The following is a 24,105-nucleotide window of genomic DNA, read 5'->3' as shown; positions in this document are numbered from 1 at the left end:
AGAGATGGGGAGTGTTGAGCAGCAGGGTGTTGAGAATGTAGCGAGAGAGAAGTAAACTGTATTTTAGATTTTAAGAATCAAGTGGCTTGGTTTAGCTTTTACTTGAACTTAAGTCAGAGGCTGATCTTGATTTTTATTCCCAAATTTAGTAGAGTCAAAAATCCAGTGCTTATATATGGGTTGGTAGGTATCTGTGCTATTGGCCTCCTGTGATGGGGTGTGCCTGGAAAAGAGAAGCTGGCTTTGGTAAGTGTGGATGTAATGAATGATGAGGTAGTGAGCTGTGGTAAAATCCTTGCACAGCTTGTGAGGAGGAAATTTCATGTGTTCCCAATTGCTAATGGTGTTTAGAATCTTGTATAGGTTCTTTCCTTTACTTGACTGTTATTTTTTCTTGTTAGAAAAAAAGTAATATATGCTTTTCTAAAAAAGTTTTATCAAACCTTAGTTTAAAATCATTTGATACTGGCGAGGAGTATCAAAGTACCTTGAATCCATGATTTAGCAGCAAGTTCAATGGGCAATATCTTGCAAATACAAATCCAAGAAATAGAAATAGTGATTATATTTAGATACTTACTCCAACTAACATTATTGGGAATACCTTGATATAGGGAATAATTTATCAAAGCAGTAATTTATTTATTTCTTTGACTTATTTTCCCATATTTATTTTTTATTTATTTTTTTTCTGTGACTTGTATCTCTTTTTTTTTATTGGTTGTTCAAGACATTACAAAGCTCTTGACATATCATATTTCATACATTAGATTCAAGTTGGTTATGAACTCCCAATTTTACCCCAAATACAGATTGCAGAATCACATCGGTTACACATCCACATTTTTACATAATGCCCTATTAGTAACTATTGTATTCTGCTACCTTTCCTATCCTCTACTATCNTAAAGATGCTTAACTTCTTCTTTTATCTGTTTATGTAATTCATTTCAGAGTGTTCTTTCACTGTTTGGATTTGCTGTCTTGTATCCTCTATAAGGTTCCATTCCATCTGTCTAAGGTATTCCTTGAGTTCTTTATATGACCATTTTTCTGATGACTCTAGATCCTCCTGAATATTTAGGCTGTCCTTCATTGTTCGTACTCCTTTTCTTCCTTGCTTTTTTATGCTGCTCATGTTACTTCTTGTTCTGTTTGACTGCTGAGTTACTGTTTACTCTTATAAATTTATTTGATGCTGTAGCGCTGGTTTCAATGAAGTTATCTCCTCCGCCCGTGACGTCAGTTCTCTGCCATGGTGGTATCCCATGCAAATGGTCTATTTTCCTGTATTTAATATCAGTAGAATATGTTAAGTTGGTCAAAGACAGAATTGGATCATTGTGCTCATAACTGAGAAGTAAATATTGCTTCCCCAATCTCCAACGGTTCTTTGATTTTTTTTTTTCCATCCCCCACACCTGAGCTCTTGGTGAGTGGTTGGGGCAGACAGAGGGAGATATTCATGACATTAGGTAGTCATGACATTAAGAATCAGGATCTTGGACTGGGGCTGTGGCTCAGTAGTAGAATGCTTTCCTAGCATGCACAAGGCCTAGGGTTCAATCTCTAGCACCACAAAATAAATTAATAAAAGTTCTGCTAATTAAAAAAAACAAAACAACAAGTAGGTTCACTAAAAAGGTTAAAAAAAAGGAATCAGGATCTTAAAGGTAATTTGAGAGGTGAAGAACCTAAGGCCTAAGTGAGAAGTTATTTGCCTTTCAGCTGCCCCTTCATAGAACTTGACCTAGAACCCAGAGCTTCGATCTTGTGTGGGGATCATCTTTGAGAATCCTTGATCCTGTAGTGTTGTGTATGCCCCTCTGGGATATGACCAACACAGTAACTGTTAGCTATTTGTAGAGGGAAAAAAAAAATGCTTCTGTTGAGATTGCAGCAGGTGGTCCCTGTGGCTCAGTGTGGGTGGTCTTATTTGAAGTCAATGTGGGTGGCTTTTCTAGAGATGCTTTTTAGAGGAAAGGAAAAAATCTTAAGGGGGAGTAGTTCCTAGGGTTTTACTTACAAACCTGTTTATTCTCTTTCTTAGCTAACAGATGAGCTTGCTCCTCCCAAACCACCTCTGCCTGAGGGTGAGGTCCCTCCACCCAGGCCCCCACCACCAGAGGAAAAGGATGAAGAGTTTCCTGAGCAGAAAGCCGGGGAGGTGATTAATCAGCCAATGATGATGGCTGCCAGGCAGCTCCATGATGAAGCTCGCAAATGGTCCAGCAAGGTAAGTAATGAAGCTTTTCTTGTCAAGAAAGGATGTCTTTTGAGAAAAGATGAAGAAATATGCACAAAGCCCAGGAAGAAGAGTCCAGATGGAGTCACTCTCTCCCTCTGCTTTGGTTCCTGTGTTGCCAAAAGCATGTTCCTGCCATTACCTGTGATTTAGTGAGATATTTCTGGTGCTTGATAGTTTCTCCTTCTTTCAGCTCAAATGAAATTTGGGATGCCTGTGGTTTGAGAAGAAGGTTCCTTTCTTCTTTGTCCATTAGAATGTCAGCTGCACTGACCCTGGATATTTAGGGTCTTTTAGAATTTGCTTATCTTTCTTTTAAAATGTTTTTAGATGTTCCATTGTTAATTGTTGGATCTTCAAATACCAAACTGTCTTTTGTGGGCTGTGCTACAACTAGATGAAATGTTTACATTCACATTAGAAGCGGATAGATTGGTGTTAGAAGCTGTGTGCTTTTTCTTTTCTCAGAATCATTCTACCTCTCAACTCTAGACAGCTCCAGGCTCGTTCCAGCTCATTGTAAATGTTAATGTGGGGGATGAAAACTTGGATGCCGCAGCAGTTATGCCCCATGAATAACTTACCTATTTCCTCCTATATTATAATGAGTGGTAGCTTTTCTAGATAAAAGCAATGAAATATAGTTCTTAGTTCTAAACTGTTTCTAGTTTAATCCTAGATCTTTATTTTCACCATCTATTTACCTTTATTCTTTTCATATCCTTCTGTCTTTTAACTTTTACATTGAATGTAGTCCCCGGGACTGCCTACACCTGTAGTTGACCTTGGATTATTATTATTATTTTTTTTCAGGCTGTGAAATTAATCTTGGTTTTTGTTTTGTTTTGTTTTTGTGGTGCTGGGGATTGAACTCAGGGCTTTGTGCATGCTAGGCAAGCACTTTAGCATTGAGCTACACCTAGCCCTTAACCTTGGTTTTTAACTGTGTTTTTCAAAATGCTTATCTGTGCACTCAGGTTCTAAGAAGCAATGAAGACTTTGTAAGTGTTGGACTTGATCTGTGCAATTATTTATAATGATAGCTTTCCAACTGGGGCACGCATACCCTGTTGACCGTGTGGTAGATTCCCTTGTGTATAAAGAGAGTGAGGAATGTGACAGTGAGGGTTGATTTTACTCAAAGGAAATGGAAATTTCATTAAATTTAGATACATTGTACAGTGAAACAAAATATTAATAAATTATGAAGATAAAACATAAAAGGGGCAGACAGTACTGGCCTACATATTTTCCCCACTCTGCCATTTGTGGCCAGAAAACTTGAGGTCTGAGTATCTCCTGAGGTCTAAGCATTAGGGGTTTGCCAACTTTGAGTTATGTGAAGTCAGGAACAACTTGAACGGTGTGTGTGTTGGGGGAGGAATATGTATTTGTGTGTGTGTCAATCTGTTTGTCTTTTTATACTTTGTCACTCATCCCTAGCTGCAGTGAGCTAGCCTTTCTGCTCACTACAGAATGAGGATGAGTCTTGTTGAGACAGAGTTTAGGTGAAAGGATTTAGATGGTACCTGAACCCCTTTTTGGTCCTGAATCCTCCAACTTAATTTTCACCTTTTGGTGAGACAGATTGTATGTATAAGTTGATTGGTACTTTATGTATAAAGATTGATAGCAATCTCAAATATAATTCTATACAAACTCCTACTTCCTTTTGGTTACAGATGTTTGATGTATAGGACCTGTGGTCACTGTCCTTCATGTGAATGGTTTGACTTCATTGAAGCAATTCATTTTGTTTTCTTTTCCCCTCAGCCTGTTTTTCAGCATCTGATCCCCCCGTCTCCTCCCTTGATCTCTTACAGTACCCACCTCTGTTACTAAATTCATGTTCTTCCTCTCATGGTCCCTATTCTTTTCATAGGCACCCATTTTGGGCTCCTGTGAGGGTCTTCTGAGCTGAGCCTCATTCATTGGTCAAGTCCATGTGTTGTCCAATCTGTGAATTAGATAAGTCAAGTTTGGGATGAAAGAATCTATTTTTGCAATAGGAGAGAGATTTAGGTTGTATTCAAGGAGAAGCTTTTGAGGTTGGTATTAGAAACAGATGTAATAATATATTGTGGAAGCTTTCTCTCTAAAGACTTTGGGGGGTGGGAGAGAGAGAGAGAGTGAGAGTGAGTGAGTGTGTGTGCCCGCATGCACGTGGTTTTCCCTGCAATCCAGATAGGGTATTTTCTTGAGGTTCCTATAGCTGGACCACTGAGGGGTACTTAATGAATCCTCTTCACCCATCATTGATTTCTTACCTCTTTCCTGGTTTGGTGTTTCTTACCTTTGACATATCGTTTTAAATTTTGGATCTTTTAGCTGCAGAGCTGTCCTGTCACTTCTTGTGTCCCTGAACAATGTTGTGACCATACAATCCAGAAAAGTGTTCATTTTCTGCCGCAGTCTGGCTGGGCACACAATCAGGAGCCACCACACAGCTTGTAGATTCAAACAGCAACTCTTTATTCCCGAACTCACACCAGCCGTCTACAATCACGTTCTGGGGAAATCCACGTTCTCTGCCCAAAATCACGTTCTCTCCCAAATTCACCTTCACTGGGCTTCTGTCTCCCAAAATATACTGTCTGAATCCCGTGAGAACTCAAGGGGAACTTAGGCAGCAGGATACGCCCTATTCCCAGCAGGAATAATCTTAAACCTTAAACCTGGAACCTAAACTGGGAACGCCCTAAACCCGATTATGTTAAACCGGGAACACCCTAATCCGCCCTGGTCCTTGAGCAAGGTCAACTACATTCAATGTCACTGCAAAATGTCAGCAACATGGGGTACGCTGGCAAGGAAATTGTCATACCTACTTGGCTAATGGCTCCCAGCAATTTTCTTCTGTTCAAAGCAACTTGTGTGGCTGTATTTACTTTTCCCTTCTAATTCCTTTTAAAGGTAATAAACTACAATTGGGTTTTGCTCCTCAAAATTGTTCTGACATGAGAATTACATGTGTCAAGTTTAATTTTAGTAGTTAAGTGTATAAAAAATGTAACTTGCTTTCTTAATATAAATATCTCTGGAAACCCTTTGCTAGTAGAGCAAGACCCTTTTCTTCCTTCACCACAGGGTGACTTGGGCTGAGTGCTGCTGGAGTTCCCCCTTCTGTGGACCCTGGTTCCTCTAGCTCCTGGAGTATGCCATTTTCTTTCACATCCTAGACAAGCTTTTGTTACTAAACTAGCTGAAACTCAGTTTCCCAAGTCCTATTGCTCGTACTAACACTATCCCTGTTTCTCATCCTTCCCGCCATCGACAAAGCCGGGTATCCCAGCTGCTGAGGTGGGTATAGGAGTTGTAGCTGAGGCAGATGCGGTTGATGCTGTTGGGTTCTCTGTCCCCTCTGACATGGAAGACGATTACGAACCTGAGCTACTGTTAATACCATCCAATCAGCCTGTCAACCAGCCCATTCTGGCCGCGGCTCAGTCCTTGCATCGGGAAGCTACCAAGTGGTCTAGTAAGGTACTGATTAGCACTCCCAGTTGGGGACTGCTCCAAATGCATCCGGCCATGTGCAGCCTTGACACATTGCATCACTCATGATCTGTGCGGGTCCTGTGAGTCTGAGCAGGGTGGATATCTGTTTGTCTGCACCTTGTTAGGACTGGCTTCACAAGTTTGGTAGGTCTGCTAATGCCAGATTAATTGGATTGCACTTATGTTTGGGAGATGAAGAGAAATGGGGTCACTTTTTGAAAGGATTATTTTTCTTACCAACTTTGTGGCCCTTGCTCAACTTTAAATCTCTTGAGAAGCTGTGGATGCATCTCTCAATGACTTCTAGGTCAGGAACCATTCTCCACCATTAAGAGGTCCCCTGGCCTGACCATTGAGCTTTGGCCCCTACCTCCTGCCCCCGACTGCTCACTGGTGGATGGTTCAGGCATATTGATCAGGGTGAGAAGCAGCTTTATATTGCAGGGTCTGTGGGGAGGACTACTTGCTCCCTTGCACTTTCCTGTGTGGCAGATGTTGGCCTTGATGGGAGCCCACAGGGAAGGGCTGCTTGTTCAGGTTCTCAGTGGGAGGAGGGATGGATAGCAACACAGGGGACTTAGTGAACCAAATGCCAAATCTAAAATAAACTGCTATTAATTAGAATGGGGTTTCTGTTTCCTTCTCCAGCATCCTCTTAGCTGAGGTTTTGGGACTGAACCAAAGCTAGTTTGGGGAAAAAAGGGGTTGGTACTGGTCACGTTATTTCCTTTGAAGGTGGCATGTTGCAAGAAGAAAGGTTTGAAGAGTGATGGATAACAACTAACCCTGGCTCTACACTATTTCCTAACCAAAGTCTTGAAATTTGGAATGATTCTAGGTCTATGCTGGAAGAGGTGGTCCAGAGGGCCTCATCTAATATACCCTCACCTCCTGGCTTCTTCCTGTACATGTTCTCTTCAACCTCAGTTTACTGCCTGAGACATCACACACCTACCAGCATAAACAATTAGCCATTTCATGGTGTCTGTGGAAGTCTCTCACAGAGCACCCTGTAGTGGCATGATTTGCATATGCCTCACTGCATTGTTTATAAATTGAAAAGCAAGAGGGGAGAAATGAGTGGGGCCTGGCCTTTTGAAAATAATGTAGTTGCTGTGATTTTAGGTTGTTTTATGGGCGTAAAATAAATTACTTGTATATATCTTTATTATGACCCATGAAGGTTTTAGTGAACCAAATGCCAAATCTAAAATAAACTGCTGTTAAATAGAATGAGGTTCTGATTCCTTCTCCAGCATCCTCTTAGCTGAAAATTCCATTAATTGGAGGCTTCACTTTAACTGAAGGGGCTGAAGAATTGATTCTTGATGTTTTTACATGTGAAAGATTAAAATGATGTTATATTTCAGGCTGACAGGACAAATGAGACACTTGAGGAAAGGCAAGAGCAGATTGGATCAGAAAATTATGCTCCCCTTTCACCAGCTGTGAATAGTTACTTTAGGTTTTACATTCTAGTGAAGTAGTGAGAATCTTGGCTGCTATTTGCAGCCAGGGTAAGGATAAAGAGGATGATTTCAGCATCTGGAAAGGCTCCTCTGTATTTTTCCTCTCTGGCCAGTTCTACTGCTTTTTCTCCTATTACAGAATGAAAATGCCTGTTTCACCAACTCCTTGGCCATGGCCCCATTTTATTGACACTATTAACCTGGAGATGCTTAAGTGCTTGTTCAGTGCTATGCCTGCAGTGCACATGTTGCCCTTTCCGACTTATATCCAGGTCTTCCTTTTTCAGTCAGGAGGTTCTCTATCTGTCTCTGATCAAGTGCCCTGCCTCATCCTTCTCTGTTTCTTCAGTGCTATCCATATCATTCATGAACCATCCTTTTAATCTTCTTCTCATCCTTCCAGAGGGCTGCTAGAGCAGCAGGCTCTCTCCTCTCCTGTTTTTCTGCTCCTTCCTTAACTTGGCAGAGTGTGGGCAGAGCTCACACTGTATCTTTGCTTCTCTCTAGGGCAATGATATCATTGCAGCAGCCAAGCGCATGGCTCTGCTGATGGCTGAGATGTCTCGGCTGGTAAGAGGGGGAAGTGGTACCAAGCGGGCACTCATTCAGTGTGCCAAGGACATTGCCAAGGCCTCAGATGAAGTGACTCGGTTGGCCAAGGAAGTTGCCAAGCAGTGCACAGATAAGCGGATTAGAACCAACCTCTTACAGGTACCTGGGAAAAGAGGGTGTGTGTTTGGCAGGTTGGGTGGGGAGAGTTGGGAGGAATATGAGGATAATGAGGGAGAGAAGCAGCAGAGAGAAAACTGGGTGAGTAGGGGAAATGGAAGAAAGGGGAAATATTCATGTGAGTTTGGGAAAGACAGACTCAAGAAAGTTTATTTCTTAGTCAAAGGAAAGAATGTGACTGTGTTGGCTTCTGTATAAAGGGACTGGACTAACTCCAGGAAGAAAAAAAAAGTGTTTTGTTGTAATTTAAGTGCCTTCTGCGTGCTAGCCACTGGAAGTAAAGAAGTGGAAGTCCTCCCCTTGAGGAACGTGTGGGCAAGACAAATATGGACACATACCAAATTAAACTTTCTGTTTAGGTATGTGAGCGAATCCCAACTATAAGCACCCAGCTTAAAATCCTGTCTACCGTAAAGGCCACCATGCTGGGCCGGACCAACATCAGTGACGAGGAATCTGAGCAGGTATGTATTTGCGGCTTTTGGTTTCTTGCTAGCAGCTTCTGTGCTATTCACTTTAATTCCGTTTTAAAGACATTTTAGCTCTGAATGAAATATTCAGCATGGGGGATGGAGTCTTATGACTCACTTTCTCAGGAGGAGAGTCTTTTGTTACAGAGCTGCATCAGAAATTTGGGACTGGGGGGTTGGGATTGTGGCTCAGTGGTACAGTGCTTGCCTGGTACGAGTGAGGCACCGAGTTCGATCCTCAGCACCACATACAAAGTAAATAAATCAAATAAAGGTATTGTGTCCATCTACAACTAAAAAATATATTAAAAAAAAAAGAAATTTGGGATTGAAAGTAAAGCACTTGGGCAACTTGTGTTACTTTGCAGATGGTAAAATGAGGCATAGGGAGGTTAAACGGTTGAGGTAGTACCACGAATCAGTGCCAGTTAGGCTTCTACTCAGTTCTTTTCCCTCCTACAAAAGGCTTGGCTCTCTTAAGGCTTCTGCTGCCTGTCCACTCCCACGCGCTCTGTCTTTTTTGGCTGGAGAGAAGACTGTCTGCCTTCCGTTCTCCGGGTGATTTTACAGCCTTGGGGGAATGAATCATGCAGAGTGTGCAGGAGTATGAGGTGGTTAGGCCTGTTCTGAGACTCAAGTGACAGCTCAAGGTGGTGCTTCTTTTGCATTTTCTTTAGTCTTCTCACAGAGAAAGAATGATGGGGGGAGGGTTCTTCTTAACAGTTTGTCCTGTTTCTCTCCCTTGTGGAACTGTGGCCCAGATCTTTCAGAAAACTCTCATTTGCTGGGATTGGTGGTGGGTGCCTGTAATCCCAGAAGCTCAGGAGGCTGAGGCAGAAGGATAGCAAGATTTAAGACCAACCTCAGCAATTTATTAAGACCCTGTCTCAAAATAAAAAGGGCTGGGGGTATGGCTCTGATAGAGTGCCTCTGGATTTAATCCCCAGTACCTAAAACAAAACAATCCATCCTCATTTGAGCACCCCTTCCTCTTCTTATTTCCCCTCTGGAAGATCCTGCTATGAGCCACATTCCCCATTTCTTCTTTTGATAAGGAATACATCTTTGTTGGACTGCCCAGACAGGGCTCATACATGGAGTATGAGGCAATATATATCAGGTGGTTTGGGAGTTAAGAAAATAAGAGACACCATGTTTCCAGGCATGGTGGCGCATGCCTGTAATCCCAGCAGTTTGGGAAGCTGAGGAAGGAGGATTATAAGTTTGGGGCCAGCCTCAGCAACTCAGCAAGGCCCACAGCAACTCAGTGAGACTCTGTGTCAAAATAAAAAATAAAAAGGGCTAGAGATGTAGCTCAGTGGTAGAGTATCCCTGGGTCTAATCCCCAGTACCCAAAGCAAAACAGAACAAAAAGACACAATCCTTCCTCTTGGAGAACTCACAAATAATTTAGGTCTCTAGGCCAGAAAACAGAGGGTAGGAGCACTGTAGAAGATACAAGAAGGCTACTTTTCTTTGTTTCATTATTGCTGCTTCCACTATCATATTCTAATCCAACAGCTCTCACCTAACCTTCTCTTCTCCCAAAACAAGGGAACTGGATCTTCACCCCTAACTCTCATGTATTCTAGGTAGCATTTGGGCATTGGGCTGTTTTCCTGTCATGTGATCTCTTCTGCCTAAAGGTGGGAAAAATTGGAGAAATAAGGAAAAGTTTTGAGAGATTCAGGTCTTATTCATTTAACCAACAAAAATTTGTCTTGGGAATATCTACTCTGTTCCATTAAACTGTCTAGTAGTCCAGGTGTGGTGGCATATGCCTGTAATCCCAGCTACTTGAGAGGCTGACAGGAGGATCATGAGTTCCAGGCCAGCCCAACAACTTAGTGAGACCCTGTTACAACACAAAAAAATAAAAAGGGCCGGGGTTTTAGCTCAGTGGTAGAGCACTCCTGAATTCAATTCCCAGTTGAACCCACGCACCACCCCCCCAAAAAAAAAAAAAAAAAATCCAGGGAAAAAAGGTAGAAAATGACAGTGTGGTAGAATGGAATAAATACACGACTATAAGTGAGAAGTCATGAGTTTTCATCCTGACTCTGTCAGGATGAAAGTTTGGATGGCAATCTCTAGACCTCTCTGTTCCTAAGTCCTTTTGTTGATAAGTGTAAAGATTTACTAATCAGAAATTCAAGCCCATAGTTATTTCTCCCAGAACTGTGATCCCTCTGAAGTTTCATGCATAAATTTAATACACATGAACATTTTTCTTGGGAGAACCCACAACCTCCATTTAAATAGTTAAGAATAACTCAGCTAAACAATCATTAAGGTTTCTGACTTTATGTGAGCAAAGTACCAACATTCCATTCCTATATCGTTGTGTTTGGAAGATAAACTTTGGATTTCCATAGATTGATCAGGTGGTTGGTTTATTCATTAATTCAATATTTATGAATGCCTCCTAATGTGCCAAGAACTGGAGAACAGCTGTGAACAAAAACTGACAAAAGGGGCTGGGGATGTAGCTCAGTGCTTGTTTAGCATGTGCAAGGCCTTGGGTTCAATCCTTGGTGCCACACACACACAGACACACACACACACACAACCACGGCTGGGTGTGATGGCGCACACCTGTAATCCCAGTGACTTGGGAGACTGAGGCAGGAGAACTGAAAGTTCAAAGCCAGCTCCAGCAACTTAGTGGGGCCCTAAGCAACTCAGTGAGACCCTGCGTCTCTAAATAAAATATGAAAAAGGGCTGGGGATGTGGCTCAGTGGTTAAGCACCCCTGGGTTCAATCCCTGTTACAAAAGCAAAACAAAAAAACTCAACAATAACAAACAAAAAACATGACAAAAATCTGTCCTCCATTATGGAACTTAAATTTTGTATGGACAAACAACCTATCTCAGATCACAATAATCTAGATAAAACTTAAAATGTTTCAACAAGTGATGATGGATTCTATGGAAAAAAATGAAAGAATTGGAGGTGAGGACTATTGGAAGTTGGGAGGTGGTTTGTGATGTAAAATAATGGGAGAAGGGAAGGCCTCACCGTGGTGACAGTTGAACTAAAAGATCTGAAGGACATGGGAGGGGAAACCAACGTTTACCTAGGGGAAGATTATTCCAGGTAGAGGGGATAAATATCAAGAGTCTGCAGGGGGAGGAATGCATTTGAAGATCAAGAGGTACAGACTATACGCCATCTGAAGGCACAGTACAAGATCATGATGGTCTAGTTTGGGGTCCTTTTTGGTTAATACAGCTAATCCATCAGTGATGAAAGTGAGTACAGGGAATGGTTGCAGTCCATTCTTGGCTTAACCCTATTTTGGAGACAGGATTGCATCAGGGACTACTGTAATGGAGAGTTCTTCTTTCTTGACAGGCCACAGAGATGCTAGTTCACAATGCCCAGAACCTCATGCAGTCAGTGAAGGAGACTGTAAGAGAAGCAGAAGCTGCTTCAATCAAAATTCGAACAGATGCTGGATTTACACTGCGCTGGGTCAGAAAGACTCCCTGGTACCAGTAGGTACCCAGCCAAACCTGGCTGGTACGGAAACCCCTACTGAAAAGAAGAATAATCCGAGTTCCAGAAGCCATCTGGAATTGCTGGGGGTTGAAAGCCACATCCCAGCCTGACATATGAGAAAGGAATGGGGTCTCTTCACATTATGAAACATTTATACTCTTTGTCATGGACACTTTGAAATGTGTCTCCATATAAATTCTGTATTCTCAAACACAGTTAAACTCATGTATACTTTGTCTCAATAGGTGGACTGGGTTTCTAGTCCATGGACTTCACATAAGCTCAGAATTTAAGAGTGAAAACACTAGCCAGACACCCTAGGGGACATTTCCCTCTTGTTTCCTTTTCACCAGCCAGTCAGTTAAGAAAATCTCTCTGCTTCCAAAAAATTGTTTGGGCTTTCCATGTTGCTGCTGACCCCGCCTGCCCTGGGTTGTGCTACCTGGGTCCTTTTCAGAAGTGAGCTTTGCTGCTGCAGGAAAAAGTAGCCTTTGGGAGCCCCAACATATAGGCCTGGATTCATTTCCTGCCTCTCCCCAATTTAATTCAAGTTTCCACACAGTAGCAAACTTCACTGTCAGGAGGAAATCACAGAATCATGATTCTGTCTTTACTATGCCCCTGAGCAATGTCTGTGCTAGGGAAACTTCTTGTCCCATGGCAGTCCTCAGCCTGCCAAGGTAACCATCCCATGAATACACTGTGTGCCCTGGTGCTCTTTGTCACTAGAGGGGCAGAGTAGCCAGGGTGTGGCCCTGCCCATCCTCCCAGGGGGGTCATGCCCAGGCGTTCCATGCTTTGTCACTGCCTGCAAAGGTCTGTGCTGAGGACTTATCATTCATTCTTAGCTCTTTATTGTTCTTTTTTAAGCTGAAATGCTGCATTTAATTTTTAACCAAATCATGTTCTGGCTTTTGTAGTCTTCCCCTAAACCCTTCCTAAATAAGATTTTTAAATATATGTAGGTGTTTTTTCTTTTCTTTTTTGGGAAATTGGAGTCTCACTATGTTGCCAAGCCTGGTCTCAAATTCCTGGGTTCAAGGGATACTACTGTCTTGACCTCCTGAATAGATGGGACTAAAGGCATATGTCACTATACTTTGGTTTGTATGTAATTTCGAAAGATCCTTTTTATCCTTTTGAAATTCTGTTCATAAGAATTAGTACTAGACCTCTGAGATTGTCTAATGAAAAGGCAATCCTATTAAAGGACACTTCTATCTAAGGGAGAGTGGTATTTGCAGACTAGAATTTGAATGCTTCTGGGACTAAATCAATGGTAAATACTCTTGGAATTCCTACTTCCCTTCAACCAACTAAACCAAGCCCCTTTATACTCTCCTAAATATAATTGACAATGAGCATAATATTTAATCATCACCATAGTAAATTTCCTATTACGCAAAGTTAAAAGGCAATTCCCTCCCCCCCCGCCACTTATCACTTCTGCCTAAGCATTCTCCAGTACGTGAACCATTTCTTTCCAAACCCAAAATGAAAAAAGTAAAGGAGTGAGACCCTTTGTCTAAATATGCTTTCCTTTCACCCCCAATGTGTGTTAGATCCCATCATCAAATGTATAGCACTTGTCTTAAGGTGGTCCTGCACACTCAGGCTACCTCTATTTCCTTTTAACTGATAAAATATTATTTTAAGGCCCTCAGCATATTTGTATAATTGCTTACCTGATATAAATGCAATATTAATGCCTTTAAAGTATGAATCTATGCCAAAGATCACCTTTTGTTTTACTGAAGATTACTTAGAAGAAATAAGAAAAATCTTTGTTCTTCAAGTTCTTCCGGTGTTGAGACACTGGTTTTACACTTTATGCCAGATGTGCTTTTCTCTAACAACAGTGCTCAAGACACAGTGAAGCAAACAAAACAAAACAAATCCCTGAATGGTAGAGGTGTCACCACTTTAAAAACAAAATACATTTGTAAGCTAGGATTTGTTATATGCAAATATTTTCTGCTTCCTCTTTTTTCTGTTTAAAACAATAAAATGCATTTGTATAAATAATGCTCTAAAGTTGGATGTTATTTTAGTAAGAACTTTTAGGTCAAGTTTTTGCTTTATTTTTGAAGAATAGCCAATTAAACTAATCCTTAAGACCTGGAAACTAAAGAGGTAGAAATCGACAATAGTATTTTAACTTAAGGATCTGTGTGATAAAGGACAACTTTGGGGATTATATACTAGAAGTAGCAGTGACAAAGGTTAACAGAAGGCAGAAAGCAGCCAGATGATACAGATCACCCACTGGTTGAAGAAGTCTTTCATCTTAGAAGATTCTATTTAATAGGAATGACCATCACTATCCCTTAAAAAGCCGAAGTTATTAAATGTGCAGGAGAACCACAAATCCATTTTTTTATATTCTAAAATTCAGCATAGGAAGGTTCTCAAGGACCTACCAGCGCTCTGGGGCAGAACTAGCTTTTGGAGACATATTCCTCTTCTTAAGCCCCGACTAGAACAGTACTAGGAGATTTTTAAAAGAATATTTTTAATTGTAGATGGACACAACATCTTTATTTTTTTAATATGGTACTGAGAATTGAACTCAGTGCCTCACACATGCTAGGCAAGTGCTCTACCACTGAGCCACAATCTCAGCCCACACTAGGAGATTCTTGGACAGAGCTGGGACATAACAGTTTTTGCCTGATTTTTCTAGATCTGCAAAGGTTAAATATCATTAAAGGTTGAAATGTGGGCTGAGGCTGTAGCTCACTGATAGACTGCTTGCCTAGCACGTGTGAGGCACTGGGTTCGATCCTTGGCATCACATACAGAAATATAAAGTCATGCTGTCCATCTACAACTACTAAAAAAAAAAAAAAAAAGTGATATTTAAAAGTGTTGCTAACTGCATTTATCACTGCTTTTATCACCTACCTACAAAAGCTTCCAACCATACAGGAGGATTCTAGGCTGCTTGAATTAAAGAGAAATGTCCAAGGCTATTAATTAGGGCAGCAATCTCTAACATTGCCCCATTTCTGCTATTTACCGTGTGTTCACTGCTGCATTGTAGTTAGTTGTTTTCACAAATCAGTTGCCTCTAAGGACAATAAGATCAGCACATTCCAAGGGTTCTTCTATAACACTATTTAAGGAATGTACCTACCAGATGAATGCCCTCTGAATACAATGATGGGGACTTCATCACGCAGAAACTAAACATCTACTTTCATTTGCTCTTAGGATATACTCCCTTCACAACTTGGAAAAAGGGAATATTATAGGATTAGCTGGACCTCTGTGCTTAGTAAGTATTCTAATATTACTGAATATTCATGTATATATTAGTAGATGGTAGTGATAAAGAAGGGAATTTTGAATGGCTGTGAACATACTAAGTTAAGGAAAAGAGCATTTGAAAGTGTTTTGCAGCAAACTTTACATCATATATGATGATACAGAAGAAATTCTGATCATGTTCAGCCTGTTGACACTGAACAGTGCCCATCTGGGAACATTCAATTAACAGTTAAGCTTAACAAAAAAAAAAAAAAAAAATCAACCTGTTGCTTTCATTTTTTTTATTGACAGTATAGCCAGAGCTATTGAAAGAATTTATTGGACTCTATCAAATTAATAAATACAATAATTTAATTGTAGAAGGAAAAAGTCTACTTGGACATTTTAGCAGAAATTGATAGAGGCAAGGGACTCTTGGCATACATTCTACTTGAATATAAGACAGCACAGGAAGAAAATTGTACAGTGCAGGTATGGACAGTTGAGATTAGGGATTCTGAAGAAAGAGGAAATGTTCTGATTGCTCTTTTGAGGAAAGAACTCTAAGATAATAAAAATAGGACAAGCAATTGAATAAAGCAATATTAGATAAAGGGAATAAATATTTGGCAACATTTTGACTCTAGCTGCCAATCTGAGATTGGTTACTCTACAAATTTATAAGTTGTAAAAAGTGCCATTGTTACTATGTGAAAGGCAGACTGGATGCCCTAGGCAAGCAAAGGTAAGAATGCTACTGTACAATGGGTGCACCAACCACCAGCGCTTGACAAAATAAATGAGATGACTGTAAGATAACCCTAAAGTGGCAGGGAAAAGAGAGTTATAAGCTGAAACAATAAAAGAAAAAAGAATGGAGCCACAAGGAGAAGAAAACTTAACAGCACAAGTAACAACAAAGAAACAGGAAGAGTACTTAAGTTTTAACTTCTAGCCTCCCTTCATTTTTTCATGTCTAACGAGGCAAAATAATTGGGCAAGGACTACTAAACCAATGAAGTTGATGAAATGGTAACAGCTACAGACTGACTTTCTAACCATGATGATCAATACGGTATCATAAATGTTACTAAGAATTTTGTTTCTGCCTCAATAAGGTTCTTCCACCTACTGTTGTCAGTATAGCAGATATTAAATTACTGCACTGACCATTGTGCAACAGTTTTAGGAGGGAGTCATCATAATAGCCTTGACATGCACATGGTATGAAATGGAGTTCCCTCTAAAGAAAAGGGATGCATGCATATTCAACAAAAGATAAAAGATTTAAAAAGAAAAAAAAAAAAAAAACGATAATGAGGCAGGTACATTTTCCTCCTCTTGCTGAACTAGGGCATGAGGCATTTAGGTTAACTGTGGGATAAGTGATGTTGGATAAAGCTGCATAAAGCATGAAGATGGCTAAAGTTTCACTTAAGTTTCTCTTTTCTACCTTAATTTGCTTAAAAGCACAAACACTTATGCTTGTAATAACTTCCTGAAAGCAAAAGTATGTTCCCTTTTATTACCATAATAAAGCATTTGCCCCTTTGATACAAATGATTTTTACTGTGCTAACAGCTGAACCGGTGGCACAAAGTCGAGATGGTATTTACTGCAGCAAGGTCCTTGTAAATCAAAATCTTGAGCTTTACATAAAAATCTTATTATAAAAAATACAATACCAAGTACAGTGTGAATGGAGCATGGAGCAGTAGTGCTCCCTGCCAGGGCCATGTGGAAGTGGCTTTTGCTACAGTGCTTGCTTAATGGCACAAGTGAAAAGCTGAATAAGGCAAACACTTGAAGAGGCAGTTTTTGTAAACTTCTTGGGTGGAGGGAATTTCCTCTGTTAGGACAGATAGGACTGGGATGGCTAAGATCAGGAGGTGTGACATTTGGCTGCACCTGACATGTCACATCACTGATTGAGACAGTTCCTGCTGAATAAGACCAATTCACTGGCTTTAGGAGAGCAAGTGAGGTTATCAATGTAGTTTTCTGCCTTTCCTGTTACAGTGTGCAGCATCCAGCTGGTACCCACCTATGGAAGAAATCACCTCCATAATCTTCCTAAGTGAAAAGATACAAAATAAGCTAAGTCATTAGAAAAGATTCCTTAGCTTAAAGCTCCTTAAGAACCCTACATCAATTACTAAATAACTTTGTTAGTGGTGTATAGCTCAACACAAATGCTTTAACTAGAATATGTATTCCCGCCCATTTGGTACCTAATAGTAAATTGTAATGACACTTGAAAACAAATTGATCTTGTTGAGGAATTTTGGCCTCTTCTCATGTCCTCACTTGAAACTTTCCAGCTTTCGTGACATATTTGACTCCTTTAAATGGCTTATACTTCTCCCCATACATGTCCAAGCGGTTTACTTTTAAGCCTGTGTCATAAAGAATGAAACAAAAAATTGTTATAATTCCAACAATAATATAGTACAATATTTGTTGAGCAACAGGTATTATACTGTAAATCTGACACTAAGAAATATCCCTTTCACTATTTAGAAGCAATGTCTCTTCTGCAATACGTGAATTACTATACTTTGAAGGTATGGATTTAGTTAAGATAACCATGTAGGAGGGAATGTTTTTTTAAGGCTAATTCTGCTTCTGTGAATATGAATGACTCTGTTGATGCTTAAGTGAGGGTGGGGGGGTGAAGGGATGCTGTGTGAAATAGGAGCTCTCCAAAGTCCTTGATTCCTGGAGGCTGGCCCTCTAGTACTGTGTAAAAGGCAAACTGACATTTCTGTTCTTTCTATAGTGGGAAATGTTTGTTACTTTTCTAAGTGCCTAATAACTGAGCTCAGCAAAACTTAATTACACTTAAACACAAGTAAAACTTATTCTTACCTGAAATAGCAAGCTGCTGGATCTTGAACTGTATGTTGAGGCTAGGATTCTCTTCTGGCTTGGGTGCTCCAGACTGTAAATTTACCAGTCCTTTAAGACTTGGAAGCTTTTGTGGAGTGATTTTCCCCACATCCCATGTTAATACCTTAAAAGGACATTGAAAAAGACAAAAAAATAAACCCTCAACCATTTATTAAAGACAAATGCTCAAGGATAAGGTTAAAAGACAGGTCACACAGGTATTTGAACATAAGGCTATCTGATTTCAAGTATTCTTTCCATTATACTGCTTTCATGGCTTTTCTCTAGGCCAGTTTCTTTTACTATAAAATGAAGAGACTCATCTTGGTGTTAAAACTTGTAGCCACAGTATCCTTTGTTAAAAAAGCAACTGTTTCTGTGGAAGCTCAATAACAGATGAGAAAATGAAGCTCTTAGAGTTGAAGCTGTAGGGTGGAGAGCCAGGGATGTGGAACTTCCCTGCTCAGTCTTAAATGGTTTCTGGGAAGGTTCTCTGAATCCTTAGAACACAGGGTTAGATGATCTTTAACATTCTTTGACTTTATTAAAAAATAGGCCTTTTAATTTATCAGGCAGCTGATTGACTCTGCTGTTAAAAACAATCATTTGCTACCAAAGTAGGAAGATGACAGAAAAAGTCATCTTTTGGAATTCCGCTAGAGGAATGTGTAAGTAGGTTAGGAAGCAGCTTTCTTAGCCAATATCCCCTGTGGAATAATATATGATGCTTTTAAGTTAGAAAAGCAGAAACAGGTCTTAATGATCAATTTCTATAGAAAAATCTAACAATTACTAACTATATTATCTTCCTCTTTTTAAAATTTTTTAAAAGTTGTAGTTGGACACGATACCTTTTATTTATTAATTAATTTGTTTGTTTATTTATTTGTGGTGCTGAGGATTGAACCCAGCACCTTGCACGTGGCTAGGCGAGCACTCTACTGCTGAGCCACAACCCCAGCCCTTATCTTCCTCCTTTATATATGTATTTTTTGTTGTAGATGGATACAATACCTTTATTTATTTATTTTTATGTAGTTCTAAGGAACACATGCTAGGCAAGTGTTCTACCACTGAGCTACAACCCCATCTTCTTATATCCACATAATGTTTTTCTCTCTTTAAAAAGCGTTTCTTTTTCATTAGATAGTGGGGTGAGACTCTGCATTATCAATGGATGAGTAAGTGTACACTGTGAAAGTGTGCACAGAAGTGATGAACTCTTCTGTTCATCTACTCAGTGGTAGATGCAGGATTCTTTCCACAGTTAGCAACAGAAGCACAGCACAATATTATCTCCAGTTTTTTTTTCTTTTTAATGTATTTTTTTTTAGTTATAGATAGACACAATACCTTTATTTTATTTTTATGTGGTGCAGAGGACTGAACCTAGTGCCTTCCATAAGAAAGGCAAGCACTCTCCCACTGAGTAACAACCCCAGCAGTATCTCCAGGTTTTTTAGGAACTTTCTTTTAAATAAGACATTAAACACTTCCCCCATAATCCCCAATCACAAAATAGATTGCAGAAACACTTGCTCACTCTTGATTTGAAGTGGCTGTACCTTGGTGACTGGATCAAATGTATAGTTGCCTTGTGTTGGTGTCAGGTTCATATTCAGCACAACTTTTGGCATGTGAACTGTCACTGTAATTCCTTCAATAGTTTTTCCCATATTTTGCTTTGGTCCAATTGTTATATCAAATCTGCCACAAGAACTGTTCTCCTTAAAGCTGATACTGTGTTTCACATACACTGGTATTGCCACTAGACTAAAAAGAGAAAAAGACAGGAAAGCACAATACACACAATTAATGGTGTGGGGCAGCTCCAGAAATGGACTGAAAAAAACTTCAGTCCAGAGTATTCTACCCTGCCTCCAACTCCACAATAGGGCTTTATACCTCTAGAACTGCAGATGCTATATCTGCACAAGGGAGAGTTGGATACAACATGTTTTTATACCAGTGTGCTAGAAACTGAGTTCTCATCTGTAAATATACAAACCAAGACAGAAACCTGAAGTTTAATTATTGTATAAATAATTTAGGCAAATGGTTCTAGTTTAAAAAAAAAATAAATTAAGAGTCCACTGAAAAATAATTTGAAGTTATACATACCAAAACAGTTCCTAAGTGACAAGAGTCAAGAAACAATTCCTCTGCCTTTAAGTCTTACATTACCCAAATGCTTCTAACTATATATACATATACATGTATACATACATATTACATATATGTGTATGTGTGTGTGTGTGTGTGTGTGTGTATCCCCAGACCTGGGGATTGAACCCAGTGCCTCACACAGGATAGGCAAGTTCTCCACTACTGAACACTAATCCCTAGCCCCTGCTATGCTTTTTCTTTTTTTGCTTCAATGGGGACCAAACTCAAGGGTGCTCTACCACTGAGCTGTATCCCCAGCCCTTTTCATTTTTAAAATTTGAGATAGGGTCTCACTAAGTTACCCAAGCTTGCCTTGAACTTGGAATCTTCCTGCCTCAGCCTCCCAAGTTACTGGGATTTTACAGAGATGTACCACTAGGCTTGGCTTCAGCCCCTCCTTCTCATATTTTCAAAGGACAAACTAACTACAACCTATAATGTTAAATTAAAATTAATGTTAATTTAAAATTCAGTTCAGACAGCAAAGGAATCAACAATGTGAAGAGAGAGCCTATAGAATGAGAGAGAATTTTTGCCACCTGCACCTCAGAGCCTTAATCTCTAGGATACAAAAAGAACTTAAAAAACTCAACACCAAAGAAACAAATAACCCAATCAACAAATGGTCAAAGGAACTGAACAGACACTTTACACAAGAAATATGAATGGTCAACAAATATATGAAAAAATGTTCAACATCTCTAGCAATTAGAGAAATGCAAATTAAAACTACACTGAGATTCTCATTCCAGTCAGAATGACAATTATCAAGAAAACAAGTAACAGTAAATGTTGGCGAGGATTTGGGGGAAAAGGTACACTCACGTTGCTAGTGGGACTGCAAGTTGGTGCAACCACTCTGGAAAGCAGTATGGCGATTACTCAGAAAACTCGGAATGGAACCACCATTTGACCCAGTTATTCCACTCCTCAGTCTATACCCAAAGTACTTAAAATCAGCATACTGCAGTAATGAAGCCACATCAATGTTTACAACAGGCAATTCACAATAGCTAAGCTATGTAACTAACCTAGGGCCCGTCAACAGATGAACGGATAAAGAAAATGTGGTATATATACACAATAGAATATTACTCAGCCATAAAAAAGAATAATTTCATGACTTTTGCTGGAAAATGGATGGATCTGGAGACTATCATGCTAAATGAAATAACCCAATCCCCCCAAATCAAAGGCTGAATGTTCTCTCTGATAACACGCACTTTTATTGTGTGTTAGCAACTCTCTGATATGCAGTTGCTAACACACAATAAAAGTGGGGGGAGGAAAGAATGGACATTCAGTGAGTAGACAAAGGAGAATGAAGGGAAGAAAGAGGGTACGAAAATAGGAAAGAGAATACAATAAATCAGACATAAATTTCCTATGTTCATATATGAATACTGCACCAGTGAAAGTCTACATCATGTACAATCACAAGACTGGGATCCTAATTAAGTTATATTCCATGTATGTATGTCAAACTATACTCGTCAGGTATATCTGACAGAGATAAAAAAAAATAAAGAACAAATGAAAAATAAATAAATAAAATTCAGTGCACAGAAGGATGACTTGAAGTTGGTAAGTTGGGGAGTAGCTTGAGAAGGGCCTGTCTCCTCTTAGTCACTAAGTCACGGTAAAATTATGGCACTAGTTCATGATTTTTCCCAGGTTACACATGATCCAAAATGCCTACTCTTGGCTACGGATTTTACTATAGTCTTATTTATTTTTTATACTCTTATATTCAAAGTACTCTGGTTATTTTTTTTAGGCACATATTTTCACCAGTTCTCATTGGGTCTCCTGGTGAGCCATAGTCAAAGCGAGCAAGAATAAATTCAAACATCAAACTGTCAGAATGAAACAGGGAAAGCAGAGTTCTATTCAGTACACTGACATGTGATGGCAGATTTTGGTTAATGTATCAACATACTTTTGTGAGCTGACACGATATGATATGAGTCGGAAATTTCCATCTGGAGGGATAAATGACAAAACTCGTTCAGATTCCCAACGCTTGAATCGGATGCAGGGGTGGAAACTGACATCATCTAGAAGCCTTGGGTTCTGCCAAGAAAATAGAAGAACCATACACACAGAATATAATGAGTATGGCCATGCTACTCAGATATTATGAGAAATTAGTATGCTCCTTAAAAAAAAAAAGCAGTCAGTATTATAACAGTTTATTATAACCACATCAACACAACTTTATAGCTTTACAGTTTATAATTTTATATATATTACTTGAAATCTAATAACTATGAGGGAGAAAAAGCAATTATTATTTCCTTCCCATAGCTGAAAAAAACAGAGTTTCAAAGAATTTAAGGTCATCCAGGCACAGTGCTATCTATACACCTATAATCCCAGATACTTGGGAGGCTGACACAGGAGGATTACAAATTCAATGACAGCCTTAGAACTTAATGAGATCCTGTCTCAAAAAGCAAAAAGAGTCAAGGATGTAGCTCAGTAGTAGATCACCCCTAGGTTTAATACCCAGTACTGCTCCTCTTCCCCAAAAAACTCATGGAGAAATTGGTGACAAAACAGTACCAGAACTCAATTGTCTTACTTGTTAGCAGTGTGTCATGCTGAATCTAAAGTGATACAAAAGACCAGTGCCTGTTCATATCAGCAAAACAAATAATTATTCAGTAAAAGTAACACTGCAAATTTGCAGAAGCCATCAGCTAATTTTAAGCCATTTCTAGCACACTTAGGTAAAAACCTCTCTTCTTCAGCCTTTCCATAAAGGCTATCTATACTCATCATCTACTGTATTAGGACATTGTGCTAGCAATATTTGAGATAATCTTCTACAACCTAAAATACAAACTTATCTCAGTATTTATTACTTAGTACTTCATATGAATTAGGCACACAAGAGGCTACAGAACAGGACAACAAAACTTACCATGAAAGAGAGAGAGAGATCGGGCATTCCAGATAGCTTAATGCAAGCATCAATGACTCCTTGAATTTCTGCAAAGACTGTAGATCCTGAAGAAAGAAAGAAAAAGGGTGATAATATCAATGGACTCTGGGTCTTTACTGGAGCTGTCACTATATCTAAAGTAATGGGAATACACCCTGGGTGTCAGACTTAACCAAAGCTTTGCATCCTTATAAACACGTCAGAGGTTCCATTACATCAATCCAGACAGCTTTTTCAGTGAGTACTTTGTCTGTACCTAACTGGGTGGAATATAATTCTAAGGAATTCTATGGAAGAATCAAACCTGTCTCCTTTATAGAGTCAAAAAAAATTTGTAGATCAGAATTCATGATGCCTTACTTTAAGCCAGTTACCCTCTATTCCTCTCCCTCATGCTATGTATTCATTTTAATATTTATTGTACACCTGCTGTATTCCATACTTTTTTTTCTTTTGTTACCAAGGGGCACTTAACCATTGAGCTACATCCCCAATCCTTCCCCCCCCACTTTTTGTAGTTGTAGATGGATAGAATGCCTGTATTTTATTTATTTTTAATTTTTATGTGGTGCTGAGGATGGAACCCAGTGCCTCATGCATGCTTGGCAAGCACTCTTCCACTGAGTTATAGCCCCAGCCCGACATCCCCAACCCTTTTTATTTTATATTTTGAGATAGGGCTTTGCTACTTTGCTGAGGTTGGCCTCGAACTTGTGATCCTCCTGCCTCAGCCTCCCTAGTTGCTGGGATTAGGTGTGTGCCACTATACCCAACTATAGTCAATCTTTTTTTTTTTTTTTTTTTTTTGCAGGGGGTGTTACCGGGGATTGAACTCAGGAACACTCAGCCACTAAGCCACATCCCCAGCACTATTTTGTATTTTATTTAGAGACAGAGTTTCACTGAGTTGCTTAGCACCTCACTTTTGCTGAGGATGGC

General features: G+C 39.7%; 2 protein-coding genes across 11 annotated transcripts in view; one reads left to right on the top strand and one right to left on the bottom strand.

Moving 5' to 3' along the window:
* Vcl (vinculin) overlaps positions 1-16,458 on the top strand; it is a 115,957-nt gene extending 99,499 nt beyond the window's left edge. For 2 of the 4 annotated variants that reach the window (XM_048801832.1, XM_015504613.2), the window contains exons 18-22: positions 2,051-2,236; positions 5,525-5,728; positions 7,720-7,923; positions 8,301-8,405; positions 11,769-16,458. In XM_048801832.1, coding sequence (XP_048657789.1) covers positions 2,051-2,236; positions 5,525-5,728; positions 7,720-7,923; positions 8,301-8,405; positions 11,769-11,915 — 846 coding nt within the window. In that variant the 3' untranslated portion in view covers positions 11,916-16,458. The remainder of the gene's footprint in view (positions 1-2,050; positions 2,237-5,524; positions 5,729-7,719; positions 7,924-8,300; positions 8,406-11,768) is intronic. The other 2 variants (XM_048801833.1, XM_015504612.2) reach the window with 1 other exon arrangement.
* Positions 15,452-24,105, bottom strand: part of Ap3m1 (adaptor related protein complex 3 subunit mu 1) — a 37,652-nt gene continuing 28,998 nt past the window's right edge. For 6 of the 7 annotated variants that reach the window (XM_048801836.1, XM_015504606.2, XM_015504607.2 and 3 more), the window contains exons 5-9: positions 23,146-23,231; positions 22,159-22,292; positions 19,619-19,826; positions 18,033-18,177; positions 15,452-17,560 (exon numbers count right to left, since the gene is read on the bottom strand). In XM_048801836.1, the coding sequence (XP_048657793.1) occupies positions 17,460-17,560; positions 18,033-18,177; positions 19,619-19,826; positions 22,159-22,292; positions 23,146-23,231 (674 nt within the window). In that variant the 3' untranslated portion in view covers positions 15,452-17,459. Of the gene's footprint in view, positions 17,561-18,032; positions 18,178-19,596; positions 19,827-22,158; positions 22,293-23,145; positions 23,232-24,105 lie in introns of all 7 variants that reach the window. The other variant, XR_007347103.1, reaches the window with a different exon arrangement.

Source organism: Marmota marmota, unplaced genomic scaffold (assembly GCF_001458135.2).
Source record: "Marmota marmota marmota unplaced genomic scaffold, marMar, whole genome shotgun sequence".
Classification (NCBI taxonomy): Eukaryota; Metazoa; Chordata; class Mammalia; order Rodentia; family Sciuridae; genus Marmota; species Marmota marmota.
The sequence above is the reverse complement of the archived record's forward strand: the minus strand, read 5'-3'. Positions and strand labels throughout refer to the sequence as shown.